The sequence below is a fragment of the Melanostigma gelatinosum genome (genome assembly GCF_949748355.1).
Source record: "Melanostigma gelatinosum genome assembly, chromosome: 14".
In the NCBI taxonomy this organism is placed as follows: Eukaryota; Metazoa; Chordata; class Actinopteri; order Perciformes; family Zoarcidae; genus Melanostigma; species Melanostigma gelatinosum.
Window position 1 is genome coordinate 710786 of NC_136647.1, and position 21580 is coordinate 732365.

At 41.9% G+C, this 21580-nt stretch overlaps 1 protein-coding gene across 1 annotated transcript in view; it reads right to left on the reverse strand.

The window, feature by feature from the left end:
• LOC306787644 (solute carrier organic anion transporter family member 2B1-like) overlaps positions 1-21539 on the reverse strand; it is a gene marked incomplete at its 3' end in the record, with an annotated part of 23552 nt that extends 2013 nt beyond the window's left edge. The window contains exons 1-12 of the mRNA XM_079282848.1: positions 21424-21539; positions 17523-17655; positions 16555-16692; positions 14472-14634; positions 13746-13970; positions 13435-13533; positions 6463-6593; positions 3810-3906; positions 3421-3585; positions 3152-3341; positions 2004-2145; positions 1-135 (exon numbers count right to left, since the gene is read on the reverse strand). The exon at positions 1-135 is cut by the window's left edge and continues 26 nt beyond it. Coding sequence (XP_079138974.1) covers positions 1-135; positions 2004-2145; positions 3152-3341; positions 3421-3585; positions 3810-3906; positions 6463-6593; positions 13435-13533; positions 13746-13970; positions 14472-14634; positions 16555-16692; positions 17523-17609 — 1572 coding nt within the window. The 5' untranslated portion in view covers positions 17610-17655; positions 21424-21539. The remainder of the gene's footprint in view (positions 136-2003; positions 2146-3151; positions 3342-3420; positions 3586-3809; positions 3907-6462; positions 6594-13434; positions 13534-13745; positions 13971-14471; positions 14635-16554; positions 16693-17522; positions 17656-21423) is intronic.
• Positions 21540-21580: the final 41 nt, after the last annotated feature.

Consider the following 21580-nt stretch of genomic DNA (forward strand, 5'->3'; position numbering starts at 1 on the left):
CTGGGAGAAGAAGGCGATGAAGCTGGTGACACCGAGCAGAGCCACGAAGGGGAGGAGGAGCCTGGAGCATCCGCTGCCGCAGGTTCCTGGAGCAGCGGAGCCGAGACCGGCAACACACCGACACTCAGTGTAGTTCTGCACAGACGGACAGACGGGGTCAACAAACACCATCCTGATCTGAGAATCCATCCATCCATCCATCCATCCATCCATCCATCTATCATCCATCCATCCATCTATCATCCATCCATCCATCAATCTATCCATCCATCTATCTATCCATCCATCCATCAATCTATCCATCCATCTATCATCCATCCATCCATCAATCTATCCATCCATCTATCTATCCATCCATCCATCAATCTATCCATCCATCTATCTATCCATCCATCTATCATCCATCTATCCATCCATCCATTCATCCATCCATCCATTCATCCATCCATCTATCATCCATCCATCCATCTGTCCATCCATCCATCATCCAGCTATCATCCATCTATCATCCAATCCATCCATCAATCTATCCATCCATCTATCATCCATCCATCCATCTGTCCATCCATCCATCATCCAGCTATCATCCATCTATCATCCATCCATCTATCCATCCATCCATCCATCAATCTATCATCCATCCATCCATCTATCTATCCATCCATCATCCAGCTATCATCCATCTATCATCCATCCATCTATCTATCCATCCATCATCCATCCATCTATCATCCATCTATCCATCCATCTATCCATCCATTCATCCATCCATCTATCATCCATCTATCCATCCATCTATCCATCCATTCATCCATCCATCTATCATCCATCATCCATCCATCTATCATCCATCCATCCATCTATCATCCATCCATCAATCTATCCATCTATCATCTATCCATCTATCCATCCATCTATCCATCCATCATCCATCCATCCATCAATCTATCCATCTATCATCCATCCATCCATCCATCTATCATCCATCTATCCATCCATCTATCATCCATCTATCCATCCATCTATCCATCCATTCATCCATCCATCTATCATCCATCTATCCATCCATCTATCCATCCATTCATCCATCCATCTATCATCCATTCATCTGTCCATCCATCCATCCATCCATCAATCTATCCATCTATCATCCATCCATTCATCCATCCATCTATCATCCATCCATCCATCAATCTATCCATCCATCTATCAATCTATCCATCTATCATCCATCCATCCATCCATCCATCCATCAATCTATCCATCTATCATCCATCCATCTATCCATCCATCTATCATCCATCCATTCATCCATCCATCCATTCATCCATCCATCTATCATCCATTCATCCATCTATCATCCATTCATCTATCCATTCATCTATCCATCCATCTATCCATCCATCTATCATCCATCCATTCATCCATCCATCCATTCATCCATCCATCTATCATCCATTCATCCATCTATCATCCATTCATCCATCTATCATCCATTCATCCATCTATCATCCATTCATCTATCCATCCATCTGTCCATCCATCCATCTTTACATCTAGTTAAATAGTTTTCCTGAACTTTACCCTAACTGAGGGTTGCACAGAATGCTTTGTTTCACTTCACATATGAATACTTTCTGTTCTCACTCAAGACTTCAAAAACAAACAAAACGTAGGTTAAGGGAATAAGAAGAAGTTGGAATGCAAACTCCAAACAAACTGAGAACAGGGTGAGACTGTGGGAGCGACAGTGAGATGAAGCGAGAGAATATAGTTTGTATCTGGAGGAAGAGAAGACCAGAGTCTCTGTTTCCTGCAGCTCTTAATGAGACGACAGAGAGTTCAGCAAGAGGTGATGTCATCCACTTTACCAAGAAACACTCACTAAAGGGAAATGCATCGACACAGAGCTGACTGCTTTCTGCACAGCACATGAGTTATGAGTTTACAGTAAAAGCATGAAATGTTTACATTCTAAAGTAAAGTGATGACATTATTCTTACTGTGGCATTGTGCGGATCTGTTGCTATGGTGATACAGCCAGCATGGCAGGGAGACCTGAACTCAACACCATCAGAACCACAGACCGGGTTAAAGGCCTCCTGAGGACACCGACAGCCAGAGCTGCACGGCAACACAGCACTGCTGGAAACACACGCACACACACACACACACGTTATCAAACTTTGAAGTTTTAAAGGCATGTAGTTACACAATCTTACAAATTAGTTCACTATAAATGGTGACATTGGTCCTGTGTCAGTTGTTAACTTTGTTCCCTGTCAGAGTTGAAATTATTCCCTGACTGGTGGAATTAGGTCATTGACGGTAGTGAAATTAGTTTCAGGTCAATAGTGAAATAAGCTCCCTGTCAATAGTGGAATTAGTTCCCTTACAGCGGTGAAGTTAGTTCCCTGTCCATTTTGAAATGAGCTCCTTGTCAATAGTGGAATTAGTTCCCTGTGAGTGGTGTAATTAGTCTCATGTAAATAGTCAAATTTGTTTGCTGCCTGTGATACAATTAGTTCCCTGAAAGTGGTGAAATTAGTTCCCTCTCAATAGTGAAATTAGTTAACTGTCAATAGGGGTTAAATTACCTTGCTGCCAGTGGTGAAATGAGTTCCCTTACAGTGGTGGAATTAGTTTTCTGTCACTGGTTGAATTAGTTCCTTGGTTGAAGGGAAATTAGTTCCCTAACAGTCGTTAAATTGTTCCAGATCAGTAGTGAAATTGTCTTCCTGTCAATAGTGAAATTAGTTCCCTTACATCGTCATTGGGGATATTAATTCCCTGTCATTGGGGAAATTATTTTCCGGTCATTCTCCTGTAAATAGTGAAATTAGTTTGCTACCAGTGATGCAATTAGTTCCCTGGGGAAATTTGTTCGCTGTTAGTGTTCAAGTTAGTTCCCTGTCAATAGTGAAATGTGTTGCCTGTTACTTGTTAAATTACCTTCCTGTCAGTGGCAGAATTAGTCTCCTGTAAATAGTGAAATTTATTTTCTGTTATTGGGGAAATTAGTTCCCTTTCAGCTTTGAAATTAGTTCCCTGTTAGTGTTCGAATTAGTGCCATTTCAGTGGTGAAATGACTTTCCTTTAACAGCTCAAATCAGGCCTCTGTGTACTTAGTGTATGCAAAGCAATGGTCTACCTGGGAGGAAAGACCCCTGCGATCTTCTGGGTGGGACATCCAATGAACAACAGCGGCATGTAGGACAACATGCAGAGCAGGATAGCAGCAGTGCACAGCTTGCTGGCACCGCTGACCGAAAGATTCAACCGTCGCATCAGAACTCCACCCAGGACGCTGCCGAGCACTGCCAGCGGGATACAAACGCTCCCTTGAAGAGGAAGAACTCTGTTTGATAACACTGAATACTGCGATAACACATAATGTATCCAGAACTGACAAAACCTCACCTATCATCATGGTGGAAAAGGAGACAGTCTGGCTGAACTGTCTCTCAATGAACTTGGCCATGAAGGTGGCGAGGCCGGCCAGCAGCGCCGCCAGGTTGACCTGCGCCAGAACCACCAGCAGGTAGATGGGGCTCCGCAGGGTTCGCAGAGCGATACGAGGAAAACCTGAAGGACAGCAATGTGGATGAGGTCTGATGGACGGAGACATCTACACCTAAAGGGTCATTATTTGTGCAGATGTGAAAGCAAGAGCTGCTGTTGCGTCTTGATTTAGCATTGATGTTAAAACACTGTAGTCGCAGTGACCTGTGTTCACTGGCGATGCCCTGTAGTTGCCTCCGCTGCAGCCTCGTTAGACAGGAAACAGAAGAGGAAAAGAAGACTCTTACTTTTGAGGAACTGAAGGAGAGAGATTTCCTGGACCGGGTTTGTCTGCTGCTGCTTGCTGTCCGGTCTGGACTCCACGACGTCGTCGTCGCCGCCGTCCTGGACAAATATGGAAGCAGAAACATCACATGCTGGCTTCAAACACCACTCAGTCTGCAGTCGCTGCTGCTTATAGGAAACCAGCCGGAGGCCTGCATGCTGGGAACGTTTACACTCAGGGCTCTGTGAGCACCTTCAGATCAACGTGTCCTCTCAACGGCATGCGAGTGCTATGTGGTCTGTGTTAGGACGTCCAGACATCTACACTAAACTCAGTTGGATAAACACATTCGTTTTAAAGTTGAGACATGAGATCACGGAAGAGATCATGACCAGGCTTGTCTTTACTTTATTGTCTAGATTTGAACCTCTGATAGAAGACAGCCGAGCCTCGAGGTGAAGCTCTTTGTTCATCAGTCGATCTACGTCAGGGTTCATCAGGGATGGTACGTAACCTATAGAGGGTCAATGCGGCCAAATCCACAATATGGTTCTTCGCATTTCCATATTCAGACACCTGAACGAGTATGAAATGTGAGAAATGTTCACCAGCAGTCGATGCAAAAAGCTTCATGATCAATGTGTGTGCTACAGAACAGACGCTCAGCGTCTGAAACGTCTTGTGGATGTTGAAACTGTGAGCAGACTCTGAAACGGACCTGAGGTCACAACACTGTGATTCAAAACTCCGTCTGTCCTTTTATGAACGATAAGAAATGGGTGGAACCAGTTTGCTTTTTCTGCTAAACACCTTCTTAGCGTCTCAGTGCTGTTCAGTTTGAGGAGGAGTTTTGGCTCCAACACAAAACAAAAACCTTCCACTGCAAACGTTTCCTGTAAGAGATGAAGAGATGGTGCCAGCAGGTTGCTCAACACCATGATGCCTCCCTGTGTTTAAACACAAACAGCAGCCAAAGTCCAGAGTCTTATCTGACAGCTGAGTGAAGCCAAATTTCAGTCACTTTCAACTTTATTATCATTGCGCAAGAGAGAGTTGTACTTCTTAATATCTCCAGTAAGGATGTAAAAACAAGGCTATGAGGTGAATACACTTTTTAGACATCATTTAGATCATTAAATGATTATCTTTTGTAAAATGAAAGCAAGTAAACTACATTTAACCCCAAAACAGACTAAGAGAAAGTGTGAAGAAACATTTAAAGAGAGATTGTTTCCTCACTTCTCTCTAGAGAGGAGTGAGTCGGGTTTTATCTTGAAATCTGAGAGCGATATGAAACATGTAGCAGTCTGGAGGTCATTATGAACGATACAAACACAGAAGTGGACGTAGTCGTTGTTGTTTTGTGGACGCCGTAGAGACGCCGTATACGTCTCTGGTGTCGACCTGTCAATCAGCGTGTAGCCCCGCCCTAAAGCATCCCCTGCTTTATGGTGTGTGTGACTCTAAATGGACCATGATGTACTAAATGAACATCATGCTGTATTGAAGAAGACTTGAAACTAGAGATTGAGACATAAACTCATGTTTATAATGTTTACTGAGGTAATAAATCAAGAGAGAAGTAGAGTCATTTTCTATAGACTTCTATACAACCAGAGGAGTCGCCCCCTGGTGGACACTAGAGAGAATGCAGCTTTAACAAATAACAAACAAGCTTTGGAGAACTTTAAAGAACCGGAGGTTTCCGTCTGATAAAAACTTGGTATTTATGCATACGATTGACTTTACTTTCTCGCTTTAAATGCAAAATAAATGTTAAATAAAGGTACACACACATCACCACAACGATATAACAGCAAGATAATACCGCTGCCTATTCCACCATTATCAAGACATAAACGTTGGTTAGCTGTCATTGTGTTAGATCACACTTTTAAATATTTTTTGTTTACACTAATGGATTACAGTAAAAACTAATTGTATATGTATATCATTATAAAAGAACACAGGCTTATTTTGTGCTGTCAAAATATGTTGGATTACCGACAAAACTGTATTTTGTATTTCCTCCCATCAGTACAATTATTCTGACACTCAAAGATTAGCGAGACCACTTCCACCCCAGAAAAGAGCTGAAATGAAAGTTGGCTTGTGGTCAGAACTTACAAGTCAAAAACTTTGTTTGTTTACTGTGAGAATAATACATACGGAGCATCTGCAACAGTGCGATATATTCACAGCCTCAGGGATTGAAAGAAGTCAGCAGTTATTTAACATCTGAAGTACTCAGTGTTGGTGTATAAGAGCTCAAACATCTGGAAGTGTAACGTCCTCTATCTGAGATGAAATGTGCTGGAGTTTGGCTTCAGGCTGATGTTTTGTGACTTTCGAAGGAAACTGTTGAGCAATCCGCTTGTTTCGTTTTTAAAACATGTGCAGAGTTGAACTTTGCTTCAGCGACTGAGCCAAAAGCAACGAAACAAATTCCTGTTACAACATGTTCAGCTCAGTTCATGAGCATCTTTTAAAAACATTTCATCCTAATCATCTTTGATCTAACGTTGTTATTCTGACCCTGGTCTGTTTTTATCTTGTTGAAAACACATTTGTTTGGACATAACCAGCTGACTTCTATATAAACTGTCACATGGCTTCAATAATAAGGTCTTACGGTTGTAATCTTTATACAGAATATACTTCCTGCTTCCTCTCACCTCTTTGGAGATGCTCCTGGGGAAGAAGAGGTACGGCAGCGCTGTGAGGAAGAGGAGGCAGGCCGCCACCAGGAAGCCGAGCCACCAGGCTCCCACCCAGCGCAAGTCCTTATGGGTCAACTTGATCTGGGCTGGAAGAAGAAGAAGAAGAAGAAGAGAATGTACAATCAGGTATAACACATAAAAAACAGAACAAAGAGGAATGAAGAGCCAACGTCAGTTATTTGACATAAAATGATGAATACCGTACTTTTCGGACTATAAGCCGCTACTTTTTACCCCACGCTTTGAGGCGTCGGCTTATAGTCCGGTGCGCTTTAAATACGGATTTTTCCGTAGATTTTCTCCGCCACAACAACCGCAACTTCCGGTTCCGGCTACCCAAATGCAGACTCGTTTTTTCCAGTTTTTTTCCCAGTTCTACAAAACTTGTTCAAGAGTTTTTTTGTGTGCGTGTTTTTGAGTGAGAGAGATAAATGTTTTGTAGAACAAGTTTTGTAGAACTGCATTTGGGTCCTTGAACAAACACAGGGCAGCACCACTGCCACACCTCAACAGGTCTGACTGCACTTACTCTGGTTTGGATTACACAATGTGCCACAGGTATACTTGTCTCTTTGTATTGTGTTTGTAACCTGATCTGTAGTTTGTTTCCCAACATGAAGTAAAGCTTCTATAAGATGTTGCTGCAGATTTGCAGAACATCTTCTCATTAATGACGACACAATTGGCTGAGTGATTGTGTCAGCTCTAATTCTAACATTTAACTGTTGTTACGCTGTTTAAATAACGTTTTGGAGAAGAGTATGAACATTTGAAGTGTCAGCGAAACCTTTTAAATACATAAATCTAATCTGCTTCAGTGAGAAGATGTGGACTTCTCTGAACATACTTCAGTTCTTATGAAGTTTGATATCTGCAGCAAAGCTCAAGCCAATAAAACAGCATGCTGACTGTTAATGAGTCACATAACATGTCAGCAATAAAATACCGTTTTTTATGCAGAACAAAGGCCAACTGAGCGACAAAATATTCCTTCAATTACTCATGGACACACCCATACACAAACATTAGCCCACGTGGGGACCTGAACTAGCATATGCATTACAAGGACCCTTATGCTAACTTTAAAAAAAAAGTGAAGTTACTTGTTTAATTGTAACCTCAAGCCTTAAACTTCCTAATCGCAATCCTCAAACGAAGACCGATGTCCCCACAATTCAAACTGTCCTCACTCTCCAGGTCAAGGTCCCCAAATAACTGACACAGCTAGATGTACACACACACACACACACACACACCTCAAAACGGTGCATTATGAAACAAAACAACCCCCTACATATACATACTATACATGCATGCATGAACACATAGAAACAGCTACACACACACATGCTGACTCACACAATCCGCTCACACATCCCACATGGTAGAAAAGAAAAATAGTTTTTTGTTCAAACAAGGCTCAAAAGAAAGTCAAGCTCCATTAATCCGAGAGGCGTGACGGCGTCCGGAGCATCTGAGTTTCACGGATCAGCAAACTCTTCCTGAAACAGGAGTCGAGGTGAAATGATGCGACCAGACACGCTCCGATGATTCTGCTCAGATTACCGATATTAATCTTCTCTCCACAGAAATAATACATGTGAGAGTTTAACGAGCTGAAACACAACGTTTCTACGATGTCGGACATCTGAATAAACTTCATCATTCTCATAATTCTGACCCTTTGCTTTTTTATTAACAACATTTACTTTTTACTTTTACTTTCAATACTTAAGTACAATAAATATCAGATACTTTAAGACTTTTACTCAAGTAGTATTCTAATAGGTTACTTTTACTGGAGTCATTTTCCAGTAAGGTATCTTTACTTTTACTCACGTATGGCTTTTGGGTACTTTATACACCACTGCGTACCACAGACGTTTATTTTTTAAAAGACTTTATGTTAAGTTTTGTTACCAAAACTTCACTTTCACTTGTACTGAGACTTGATACTGAATAAATAATAATAATAATAATCAGTATTATATAATTAGTACAATGATAATAATGAACAAAAACAATAATTATAATAATCACAAGAATAATGATAATAATAATATTAGTATAATAATAACAATAAACAATAATAATTATTATTATATTATTAATACATTAATAATAATAATAGTTATGATATTATTAGTATAATAATGAAAATAATAAACAAGAATAATAATAAATAAAAGCTGACCCAAAATCTCAAATCCATCATTCATAAAATAATTTGACAGCAGATGTTCACAGAGGTCACAGCTGCTGAATGTCACTTTATTTATATATATATATATATATATATATATATATATATATATATATATATATATATATATACATATATTTATATATATATATATATATATATATATACATATTTATATATATATATATAAGTTAACGCGTTATTATCGTGTTAACGCATTAATTAATTCACGCCGACAATTATTGTAGCGTGTCAACGCATTTTTTAATTTGTTTTATTTTGAAAGTCTGTTCACTGGCAGCGGTGGAGGAATGGAGGCTACTGGACATCACTGCGGTAAAGTCAGCAGACACTCACATGTTAGTGCACCTCTATGCTGACATTCACCGTAAACACATTTAAACACACAGATCGGGAGCGAAGGACTTTGAAAGTTAGCGGAAACATTAACGTGAGACAACATCCGGTTTTCAGAATAAGATGCCAACAAAGTATGAATCATATTCACATTAAGTATGAAACATGCTGCATCTCGTGAGTTAAAGGGAAAATACACATAAATTGTGGGTAAAGGGTTAGGGTAGAGCTGCATCACAGTGATGAAGAGTAGAGCAGCATCATAGTGATGAAGAGTAGAGCTGCATCATAGTGATGAAGAGTAGAGCTGCATCATAGTGATGAAGAGTAGAGCTGCATCATAGTGATGAAGAGTAGAGCTGCATCATAGTGATGAAGAGTAGAGCTGCATCATAGTGATGAAGAGTAGAGCAGCATCATAGTGATGAAGAGTAGAGCTGCATCATAGTGATGAAGAGTAGAGCTGCATCATAGTGATGAAGGGTAGAGCAGCATCATAGTGATGAAGAGTAGAGCTGCATCATAGTGATGAAGAGTAGAGCTGCATCATAGTGATGAAGAGTAGAGCTGCATCATAGTGATGAAGGGTAGAGCAGCATCATAGTGATGAAGGGTAGAGCTGCATCATAGTGATGAAGAGTAGAGCTGCATCATAGTGATGAAGAGTAGAGCTGCATCATAGTGATGAAGAGTAGAGCTGCATCATAGTGATGAAGAGTAGAGCTGCATCATAGTGATGAAGGGTAGAGCTGCATCATAGTGATGAAGGGTAGAGCTGCATCACAGTGATGAAGAGTATAGCTGCATCATAGTGATGAAGAGTAGAGCTGCATCATAGTGATGAAGAGTAGAGCTGCATCATAGTGATGAAGGGTAGAGCAGCATCATAGTGATGAAGAGTAGAGCTGCATCATAGTGATGAAGAGTAGAGCAGCATCATAGTGATGAAGAGTAGAGCTGCATCACAGTGATGAAGAGTAGAGCAGCATCATAGTGATGAAGAGTAGAGCTGCATCATAGTGATGAAGAGTAGAGCAGCATCATAGTGATGAAGAGTAGAGCAGCATCATAGTGATGAAGAGTAGAGCAGCATCACAGTGATGAAGAGTAGAGCAGCATCACAGTGATGAAGAGTAGAGCAGCATCACAGTGATGAAGAGTAGAGCAGCATCACAGTGATGAAGAGTAGAGCAGCATCACAGTGATGAAGAGTAGAGCAGCATCACAGTGATGAAGAGTAGAGCAGCATCACAGTGATGAAGAGTAGAGCTGCATCATAGTGATGAAGGGTAGAGCTGCATCATAGTGATGAAGGGTAGAGCTGCATCATAGTGATGAAGGGTAGAGCAGCATCATAGTGATGAAGAGTAGAGCTGCATCATAGTGATGAAGAGTAGAGCTGCATCATAGTGATGAAGAGTAGAGCTGCATCATAGTGATGAAGGGTAGAGCAGCATCATAGTGATGAAGAGTAGAGCTGCATCATAGTGATGAAGAGTAGAGCTGCATCATAGTGATGAAGAGTAGAGCTGCATCATAGTGATGAAGAGTAGAGCTGCATCATAGTGATGAAGAGTAGAGCTGCATCATAGTGATGAAGAGTAGAGCAGCATCATAGTGATGAAGGGTAGAGCTGCATCATAGTGATGAAGAGTAGAGCTGCATCATAGTGATGAAGAGTAGAGCTGCATCACAGTGATGAAGAGTAGAGCAGCATCACAGTGATGAAGAGTAGAGCAGAATCATAGTGATGAAGAGTAGAGCTGCATCACAGTGATAAAGAGTAGAGCAGCATCATAGTGATGAAGAGTAGAGCTGCATCACAGTGATGAAGAGTAGAGCTGCATCACAGTGATGAAGAGTAGAGCTGCATCATAGTGATGAAGAGTAGAGCTGCATCATAGTGATGAAGAGTAGAGCTGCATCACAGTGATGAAGAGTAGAGCTGCATCATAGTGATGAAGGGTAGAGCTGCATCATAGTGATGAAGAGTAGAGCTGCATCATAGTGATGAAGGGTAGAGCAGCATCATAGTGATGAAGAGTAGAGCTGCATCATAGTGATGAAGAGTAGAGCTGCATCATAGTGATGAAGGGTAGAGCAGCATCATAGTGATGAAGAGTAGAGCTGCATCATAGTGATGAAGAGTAGAGCAGCATCATAGTGATGAAGAGTAGAGCTGCATCACAGTGATGAAGAGTAGAGCAGCATCACAGTGATGAAGAGTAGAGCAGCATCACAGTGATGAAGGGTAGAGCAGCATCACAGTGATGAAGAGTAGAGCTGCATCATAGTGATGAAGGGTAGAGCTGCATCATAGTGATGAAGGGTAGAGCTGCATCATAGTGATGAAGGGTAGAGCTGCATCATAGTGATGAAGAGTAGAGCTGCATCATAGTGATGAAGAGTAGAGCAGCATCATTGTGATGAAGTGTAGAGCAGCATCGTAGTGATGAAGAGTAGAGCTGCATCATAGTGATGAAGAGTAGAGCTGCATCGTAGTGATGAAGAGTAGAGCAGCATCATTGTGATGAAGAGTAGAGCTGCATCATAGTGATGAAGAGTAGAGCTGCATCATAGTGATGAAGAGTAGAGCAGCATCATTGTGATGAAGGGTAGAGCAGCATCATAGTGATGAAGAGTAGAGCTGCATCATAGTGATGAAGAGTAGAGCTGCATCATAGTGATGAAGAGTAGAGCTGCATCATAGTGATGAAGAGTAGAGCTGCATCATAGTGATGAAGAGTAGAGCAGCATCATAGTGATGAAGGGTAGAGCTGCATCATAGTGATGAAGAGTAGAGCTGCATCATAGTGATGAAGAGTAGAGCTGCATCACAGTGATGAAGAGTAGAGCTGCATCATAGTGATGAAGGGTAGAGCTGCATCACAGTGATGAAGAGTAGAGCAGCATCATAGTGATGAAGAGTAGAGCAGCATCACAGTGATGAAGAGTCGAGCAGAATCATAGTGATGAAGAGTAGAGCTGCATCACAGTGATGAAGAGTAGAGCAGCATCATAGTGATGAAGAGTAGAGCAGAATCATAGTGATGAAGGGTAGAGCTGCATCATAGTGATGAAGAGTAGAGCTGCATCATAGTGATGAAGAGTAGAGCTGCATCACAGTGATGAAGAGTAGAGCAGAATCATAGTGATGAAGGGTAGAGCTGCATCACAGTGATGAAGAGTAGAGCTGCATCATAGTGATGAAGAGTAGAGCAGCATCATAGTGATGAAGAGTAGAGCAGCATCACAGTGATGAAGAGTAGAGCAGAATCATAGTGATGAAGGGTAGAGCTGCATCATAGTGATGAAGAGTAGAGCTGCATCATAGTGATGAAGAGTAGAGCTGCATCACAGTGATGAAGAGTAGAGCAGCATCACAGTGATGAAGAGTAGAGCAGAATCATAGTGATGAAGAGTAGAGCTGCATCACAGTGATGAAGAGTAGAGCAGCATCATAGTGATGAAGAGTAGAGCTGTATCATAGTGATGAAGAGTAGAGCTGCATCACAGTGATGAAGAGTAGAGCTGCATCATAGTGATGAAGAGTAGAGCTGCATCACAGTGATGAAGAGTAGAGCAGCATCATAGTGATGAAGAGTAGAGCTGCATCATAGTGATGAAGAGTAGAGCTGCATCACAGTGATGAAGAGTAGAGCTGCATCATAGTGATGAAGAGTAGAGCTGCATCATAGTGATGAAGAGTAGAGCTGCATCACAGTGATGAAGAGTAGAGCTGCATCATAGTGATGAAGAGTAGAGCTGCATCACAGTGATGAAGAGTAGAGCTGCATCATAGTGATGAAGAGTAGAGCTGCATCATAGTGATGAAGAGTAGAGCAGCATCACAGTGATGAAGAGTAGAGCAGAATCATAGTGATGAAGAGTAGAGCTGCATCACAGTGATGAAGAGTAGAGCAGCATCATAGTGATGAAGAGTAGAGCTGTATCATAGTGATGAAGAGTAGAGCTGCATCACAGTGATGAAGAGTAGAGCTGCATCATAGTGATGAAGAGTAGAGCTGCATCACAGTGATGAAGAGTAGAGCAGCATCATAGTGATGAAGAGTAGAGCTGCATCATAGTGATGAAGAGTAGAGCTGCATCACAGTGATGAAGAGTAGAGCTGCATCATAGTGATGAAGAGTAGAGCTGCATCATAGTGATGAAGAGTAGAGCTGCATCACAGTGATGAAGAGTAGAGCAGCATCATAGTGATGAAGAGTAGAGCTGCATCATAGTGATGAAGAGTAGAGCTGCATCACAGTGATGAAGAGTAGAGCTGCATCATCTTCATCACCTCCGAGTTACCCCCCCGGTCTTGGAGGACGTGTCGTCCCTGACCTTTGACCTTGTCTCCTCACCTTCTGGTAACTTGTCAAAGTCCACGTAGAAGCGCAGCATGAGGGAGCCGGTGATGAAGCCGATGGCCTGGCCGATGGAGGTCACAGCGAGGAGGATTCCTGAACACACGAGCAGAAGTTTAGTTTCAGCTGGCGGTAAAAGAGGCGGAGCCTAAAGTACAAACAGGAAGAGGACAGACCCAGGACTGAGAGGGTCAGCCTGTCGGACCCTGCTGCAGTAGAATGAGAGGTCTTCTAAAGGGACCGCCACAATCAACACTTTTACTTCAGATGAGAACGTCACGTGACCCGGAGTCCGAGTGAAAAGCTACCGAGGTAGAGCGGCGAGTTCTTCCTGCTGGCGTGGTCGTCGATGAAGGAGATGCCGAAGGGCTGGATGGGGACGGCGGCGATGCCCAGCAGCAGCTGACCCATGAGCAGCAGAGGGTACACCCCCAGCTGGGCGGGGCTCTCCTGCCGGCTGCAGCTCTGATTGGAGGAGGAGATGGCGAGGGGGCTCTCTGATTGGCAGAGACCAGAGCTGTTCTCACCGGAGGCTGCCGGGAAACACAGGAGATATAATATCTTACAACGCAAATCCAGCATTTCATTATTGCAGAGGAACTTTTTACCTTTTCTCTGTTAAGAATTTCCTTAAAATTCTCATTTAAGTCTCTTCTCAACTCAAAAGAAGACACTTTAAATACCAGTTTTACTGCTAGTTCACATGTATGTAACATGCAGCATTGTCTTTTTTGTAGAACTTGTTATTCTTGGAGAATTGAGAAATACTAAACTTTTCGGTGAAATGTTTTTTTCTTTCCGGGTTTAGTGAGAATAAATGTTTCCTTTTGCTCTTGTGTGTTTATGTTTTTGCAATCAGTTGATATGACTTTTAAAACACTTTTTTAAAAAATGGTTCATTAGTGTGAACCAGATTCAGTCTTCAATTTATTCCAATGAAGAATTAAAAATCTGAGGCGGTCAATGAATCTGCAGGATCCAGAAGCGTTATGGGGACCATGAAACTGTGTGTGTGTGTGTGTGTGTGGTCTCACAGCTGATGCTGTCGGTGTAGTCGTAGGCTCCGCCCACAAAGTGTGGCAGCGCTATCAGCAGCGAGGCGAGGCCGGCCAGCAGAGCTCCGCCTCCAATAAACCGAGGCCGGTGAACACGACTCCCCAAGAAACTCACGAACACAATGAGGACCGTGTTCCCTACCTGGACACACACACACACACACACACACACACGAGGATGAGAGGACATGAGAGGACATGAGAGGACATGAGAGGATGAGAGGATATGAGAGGATGAGAGGACATGAGAGGATGAGAGGATATGTGAGGACATGAGAGGATGAGAGGATATGAGAGGATGAGAGGATATGTGAGGACATGAGAGGATGAGAGGATATGAGAGGATGAGAGGATATGAGAGGATGAGAGGATATGTGAGGACATGAGAGGATGAGAGGACATGAGAGGATGAGAGGATATGAGCGGATGAGAGGATATGTGAGGACATGAGAGGATGAGAGGATATGAGAGGATGAGAGGATATGAGAGGACATGAGAGGATGAGAGGATATGAGAGGATGAGAGGATATGAGAGGATGAGAGGATATGTGAGGACATGAGAGGATGAGAGGACATGAGAGGATGAGAGGATATGTGAGGACATGAGAGGATGAGAGGATATGAGAGGATGAGAGGATATGTGAGGACATGAGAGGATGAGAGGACATGAGAGGATGAGAGGACATGAGAGGATGAGAGGATATGTGAGGACATGAGAGGATGAGAGGACATGAGAGGATGAGAGGACATGAGAGGACATGAGAGGATGAGAGGACATGAGAGGATGAGAGGACATGAGAGGATGAGAGGACATGAGAGGATGAGAGGATGAGAGGATGAGAGGACATGAGAGGATGAGAGGACATGAGAGGATGAGAGGACATGAGAGGATGAGAGGGCGTGAGAGGACATGAGAGGATGAGAGGACATGAGAGGATGAGAGGACATGAGAGGACATGAGAGGATGAGAGGACATGAGAGGATGAGAGGACATGAGAGGATGAGAGGACATGAGAGGATGAGAGGACATGAGAGGACATGAGAGGATGAGAGGACATGAGAGGATGAGAGGACGTGAGAGGACATGAGAGGATGAGAGGATATGAGAGGATGAGAGGATATGAGAGGATGAGAGGATATGTGAGGACATGAGAGGATGAGAGGATATGAGAGGATGAGAGGATATGAGAGGATGAGAGGATATGTGAGGACATGAGAGGATGAGAGGACATGAGAGGATGAGAGGACATGAGAGGATGAGAGGACATGAGAGGATGAGAGGACGTGTGAGGACATGAGAGGATGAGAGGATATGAGAGGATGAGAGGATATGAGAGGATGAGAGGATATGTGAGGACATGAGAGGATGAGAGGATATGAGAGGATGAGAGGATATGAGAGGACATGAGAGGATGAGAGGATATGAGAGGATGAGAGGATATGAGAGGATGAGAGGATATGTGAGGACATGAGAGGATGAGAGGACATGAGAGGATGAGAGGATATGTGAGGACATGAGAGGATGAGAGGATATGAGAGGATGAGAGGATATGTGAGGACATGAGAGGATGAGAGGACATGAGAGGATGAGAGGACATGAGAGGATGAGAGGATATGTGAGGACATGAGAGGATGAGAGGACATGAGAGGATGAGAGGACATGAGAGGATGAGAGGATGAGAGGATGAGAGGACATGAGAGGATGAGAGGACATGAGAGGATGAGAGGATGAGAGGACATGAGAGGATGAGAGGGCGTGAGAGGACATGAGAGGATGAGAGGACATGAGAGGATGAGAGGACATGAGAGGACATGAGAGGATGAGAGGACATGAGAGGATGAGAGGACATGAGAGGATGAGAGGACATGAGAGGATGAGAGGACGTGAGAGGACATGAGAGGATGAGAGGACATGAGAGGATGAGAGGACATGAGAGGATGAGAGGACGTGAGAGGACATGAGAGGATGAGAGGACATGAGAGGATGAGAGGACATGAGAGGATGAGAGGACATGAGAGGATGAGAGGACATGAGAGGATGAGAGGACGTTGTGGTTCTGACCTCGTTGAAAGCAGCCAGCAGACCAGACTTCTGGCTGGAGAGACCGTAACGTCTCTCGATGGTGGAGATGGAGCTCTTCATGTAACCAGACACCAGGAGCTGAGCCAGCTGAAGAAGACTGTGACAAAACACAAAGAACTGGAGGAGGAGGAGAGGGAAGAAGACACTTCATTTATCAAATAAGGTTTCATTTTCATGAATCTATGATCCTGATAGTAAATAAAAAGCACTCAGAAGACGTGATGAGAGACTAGCGACACGATGAGCTCATCGGTTTGGTTCGTAGAGGAAATGTTGACCTTTGTGACCTCAGAGAACAAAACCAGGATGAACTTCAGGAAGTCAACTTTCTCCTCAAAGCAACAACAAGTCCTGAAGTTAAGCACAAAATCTGCTGAATCAAATACAAACGGTCAGATTGCTGCTTAGTTCATGCTGTGGAAACTAAAGGCCTCACACTCCAGCTGTATGAACCCAAAGAATCAGTTTAGCTGTGATTTAATTACAATAAACAAATAAAAAGATGCTGAAATAACTACGTCATGTTGCTGATTTGTAAAAAGTCTGAATTCATGTTTTGTTAGTTCTCTCCACAAGACGACAAGCAAATAACTTTTAAAATACTTGTTTTCTGAATGGAGCGCGGCCAGATCGGTGCTAAGCTAAGCTAACACTGTAGCATCTCCATCAACACTCATAACATCGTAGAGGAGACATCTCTGATTCAACATCAGTGATGAAGGACGAGAAACTCACACTGACAGACTTTAAGACGTTTAACTTCTGTGTTAAATCAGGAAAAAAAAGCTTAAAATTGTTGAAATTACAAAACAAAAATTGTTGTAATTTATTGTTCACTTATTTTTCATGCAAAAAATAATCTTTGTAATATTTCTGTTAAATATCTTATTTTGTAATAAAGACAATGCAACATTTTTCCATTTAAAAGCCAACGAGAGCGGACGAACCTTGACGCTGTTGAAGGGACTCCGGCGTCGGGCAGGAGGTCGGGACCCCTCGGGGTCAGAGGTCACATTGAGGTCTTTGGCCCCCATGATTTAACGTTCACCACACGGAGAGACTGGAGGACCAGAACTAGACCTGTACGATACAAAACACAGTGTCTCTGATCATGAACCTCCCCACTGTTTCCTGTTTCTAGAACAGAGAAATGCTCGGCTGGGTTGTGATCCAGCAGGTCAAAAAAAGAAGAAAAACTAAGTCGAAAATTTAGGAAAACGGTAAAAAAACGTTTTTTGTTTGTATTTATTCGACATGTCTCTACAGACTCCGTGTCTTTAACGTGTAGTCTGTTGTTGCAGAGGACTACAACTCCCTTGATGTTCCAATCAAATAATCTTCTTTCGTTATGTTTGTCTCTGTTCGGACGCCACCAAACCGCAACGACACCGGTTTAATTCCAGCCTTTGTTGTAGTCACACCCATCTCACTCACCCAGTTTAAATGTAATCTTATCGGTGGTCATCACTACCATTCTAATGAACTTTAATCAACGGGGAGGTGATGAAAAAACAAGACAAAGAACTGCAAATGTTATATATACAGAGGGGCTTTTATTGTGAAAGGTAAAAAGAGAAGGATCAGGTCTAATGTTTGCTGTCTTTAGAGCCTCTGAGTCGATATCAATACACATGAAGGTACACATGAACATGAACTCAGAACAAAACAAACAGTTGGAAAAAATATATAAACGTGCGAAAATGTGTTATGAAAGTAAAACGTAACGATGTGAAATGTAACAAAACAAGTTTGTGTTGTTACGTAACAAAACGCAAAAACGTATTTCTCCAAAATCATATTCCGCTGTCCGTTCATATGTGGTCTACACGAAGACGTTATTTCAACGCCTTCAATGTCTCATATAAAACGTCGTAAATATGGAACTATAGACTGTGTGCTGTCAACAAGAAGCTCCCAGGACATCATAATGAGAGCAGAGCACATTATGTCTGCATATGTTCACTAAAACATCTAAGAAACGGCTGGAAACAAACACGGCACTATTTGAGCTAGCTAGCTAGCGCTTACTGAGTGATGAGCGAAGTGAACGAGCTGACGGAATAAACGAGGCTTCACGCTAACGACACACTCTGTAAGTACTTGAACTACTTCATTCCAGTATTGCAAACCGAAATATTATTACCATACCATTAATATCATGTTATGATCATCATGCGGGCGAGGCTGCTAGCTAGTAGTGTTAGCATGTAGCGTTAGCAGGTTACGAACAGTAAACATTGACGTGTGTGTTATTAATTTTGGAGACACTTTCTTTGTGGACTGTCCCTGTAGCCCAACGTTATAAAATAGAGTATTTAGGACATTTCACATGTAAAATACACGGCGGACAGCGAGTGGGGCTGTACACAGTTTAAATGAGGAGGACGTGAGTAAACAAAGTAATGTACTAACACGATCATGGCCAAAACATTGTTGTTTGGGTTATGGCAATATACAAACAATATAAAGTATATATTGTGTAATATCCAGGTCAGCATCGTTCCGTGGAAAACACGTTTAAAAGACGTCTATGGTCTCCGGTGAAGAGACGTTCACAACTGGTCGAAAAGTCAATATGTTTTTCTAATACTTGTTTTATTTACAGATGTCCAGCTTGAAAATATGGCAGATCTCCTGAAACCGGCTCCTGTGTGGCTTTGAACGACATTTAAAGAAGGAAAAGGAGATTATGTTTTATATAAAGAACATTGTTATATTTATATTGTGCTTAATAAATACAAATGAACTGTTGCTGTGTCACTTGGTCTTTTGTCCTGTAAGTGGAAACTGTTGATGCATTACGAACATGAAGTATTTAGTTGCTACATATTGATCTGAGAGCATTTTGACGGTTGAAACACGGTGACGTTGAAATCACGTAGAAAAGTGAAAGTTTTTAGCCGACGATTTGAAGACGTCGATTCAACGCTCACGTTTAGACCAGATATCAACGTGATGTCCAACACTGGCTTTCAACTGATGAATGTGGATGTGGTTTCTTAGTAAGCCTTTAAATCATGATATATTAGTATTCGCACAATGTGGAGGACGGAACATTGTAGTATTGCAAATCACGGTTAAATCTGGTCGAAGCTTCAACGTTGAATCAACGTCTACAAATAGTCGGCGAAAAACCTTTCACTTTTCAACCAATTCTGAACGTCTTTTAAACGTCTATTCAACGGAAAAATGCTGACTGGGAGGAGCTATGATGAAAAGTCAGAGGATCAATAACGTTACTACAGATCATCCTCAATGATGAACCACATTTATTTAAAATCCATCCAGCAGATAAAAACATCAGGCTTTTACTTTGTAGGAGCTGGTCTAGATTGATTGTTTCTAGTTTTATTATTTCTAATTGTATCTAATAATTTAATCATATTTCACTTAATATTAATCATTTTTGATGAGCGATAATAATTATTTCTGGATTAAGACTAAAGCGTCTTGAGACAGAAACAAGAGGGACACTGAAATAGAAAGAGAAGAAGAAAGAGTCGTGAATCAACAGGAAGGAAGAGATTTCTTACCAGCAGAAGAATGTCAACAGATTCTCACTGTTTTTCTTTGGTCCTCAGAGCCGATGAAACAAAACAAGCTTCCAACTCAAAAACCAAACCGTCCGACACAAATACAAATCTCTCAACGTTACACAAAAACAACAGCTAAAAGAACTATTCCATCAACAAAGACCTCGGAGTCTGTTTTAAAGACCAACTACAGGGTAAAAACTCCTTTTATTGTGCTGCCCCCTAGTGTCCACCAGGGGGCGACTCCTCTGGTTGTATAGAAGTCTATGAGAAAATGACTCTACTTCTCTCTTGATTTATTACCTCAGTAAACATTGTAAACATGAGTTTATACAGCATGATTACTTATTTGAACAAGTTACCACAAATTTTGCTCCTAAAAATGTCTTATCCATCATCCGATTGTCTGTAGCTCCTCCCACTAGTGTCACTTCTGGTTGCAAAAAACAAGATGGCGACGGCCGAAAGGCCAAACTTAAAGGCTTTACAACTGTAGTCCACCAACCAACGGGTGGCGTCATAACGACTTTGCCCACTTCTTATATAGTGATGCGAAGCCCCGCCTCTTTCGGGTATCCAACATGGCTGTTCGCTTGTCTCACAAGCTAGCTAACTTAGCTATGCTACTAAATGTAACGTGATCTTAACTGATGTGTTTTATCAGCGACTGTCTGTCAGTGAAGAGAGAGAACTATGTTGTTGAGAGAACATCCTGGCACCAAACCCATTGTAGCTTCAGACAGAGAGACGACGCTTTTAGGTGTCGTCTTTATTATTACGTATTTTCAGTCTACTGTACTTTATTTATGACAAAACGTGCAAAATTATCTTTCAAATTAACAAACACTGTGTGTTTAATTCATGGCACAACTCAAACAGGATCTAATAATTATTTTGCCTCGAACGACCGTATTTATGTGTTTTTATACATTAAATAAAGTGTTTTAGAGCAGCGCCTGGTGGCCGTTAGAGGTACTGCAGTATTCTGCTTTTGTAATTCACCAAAATAATTCCAGTAATCTGAGTTAGTGTCTCTGTGGGATGAAGAATGAATCATCATCATCATCATCATCATGTGGTGAAGCTGATTTACAAACCAGAGCCTCATTTAGAGGAAACGTTTTAAAGACGTTAAATAAACACATCAGAGACTCCGAATTAAAACCAAACTAATGACATTTTGTTCCTTGTCAAAACAAAAGAGCACAAAATATCAAATTGTAACAAATTGTTGAATGTTTTGCCTTTAAAAAAGAAAAGTACATATAATTATTATTATTACTCTGAAAATGTAAAGAGGAAGTGATCGATGTACCTGGAAGCTGTAATTAAGGTAGTACTCTGTGTACTGAAGTATCTGCAAACATCAACAGCTGCATTCACTCATGAATCAGAGCACAGCTGTCAACAAATCAGCTTCTCTTCTTCAGTCTGCTCAAACTCTCCTTTCACAGCCCAGTGGTCCTAGTAGT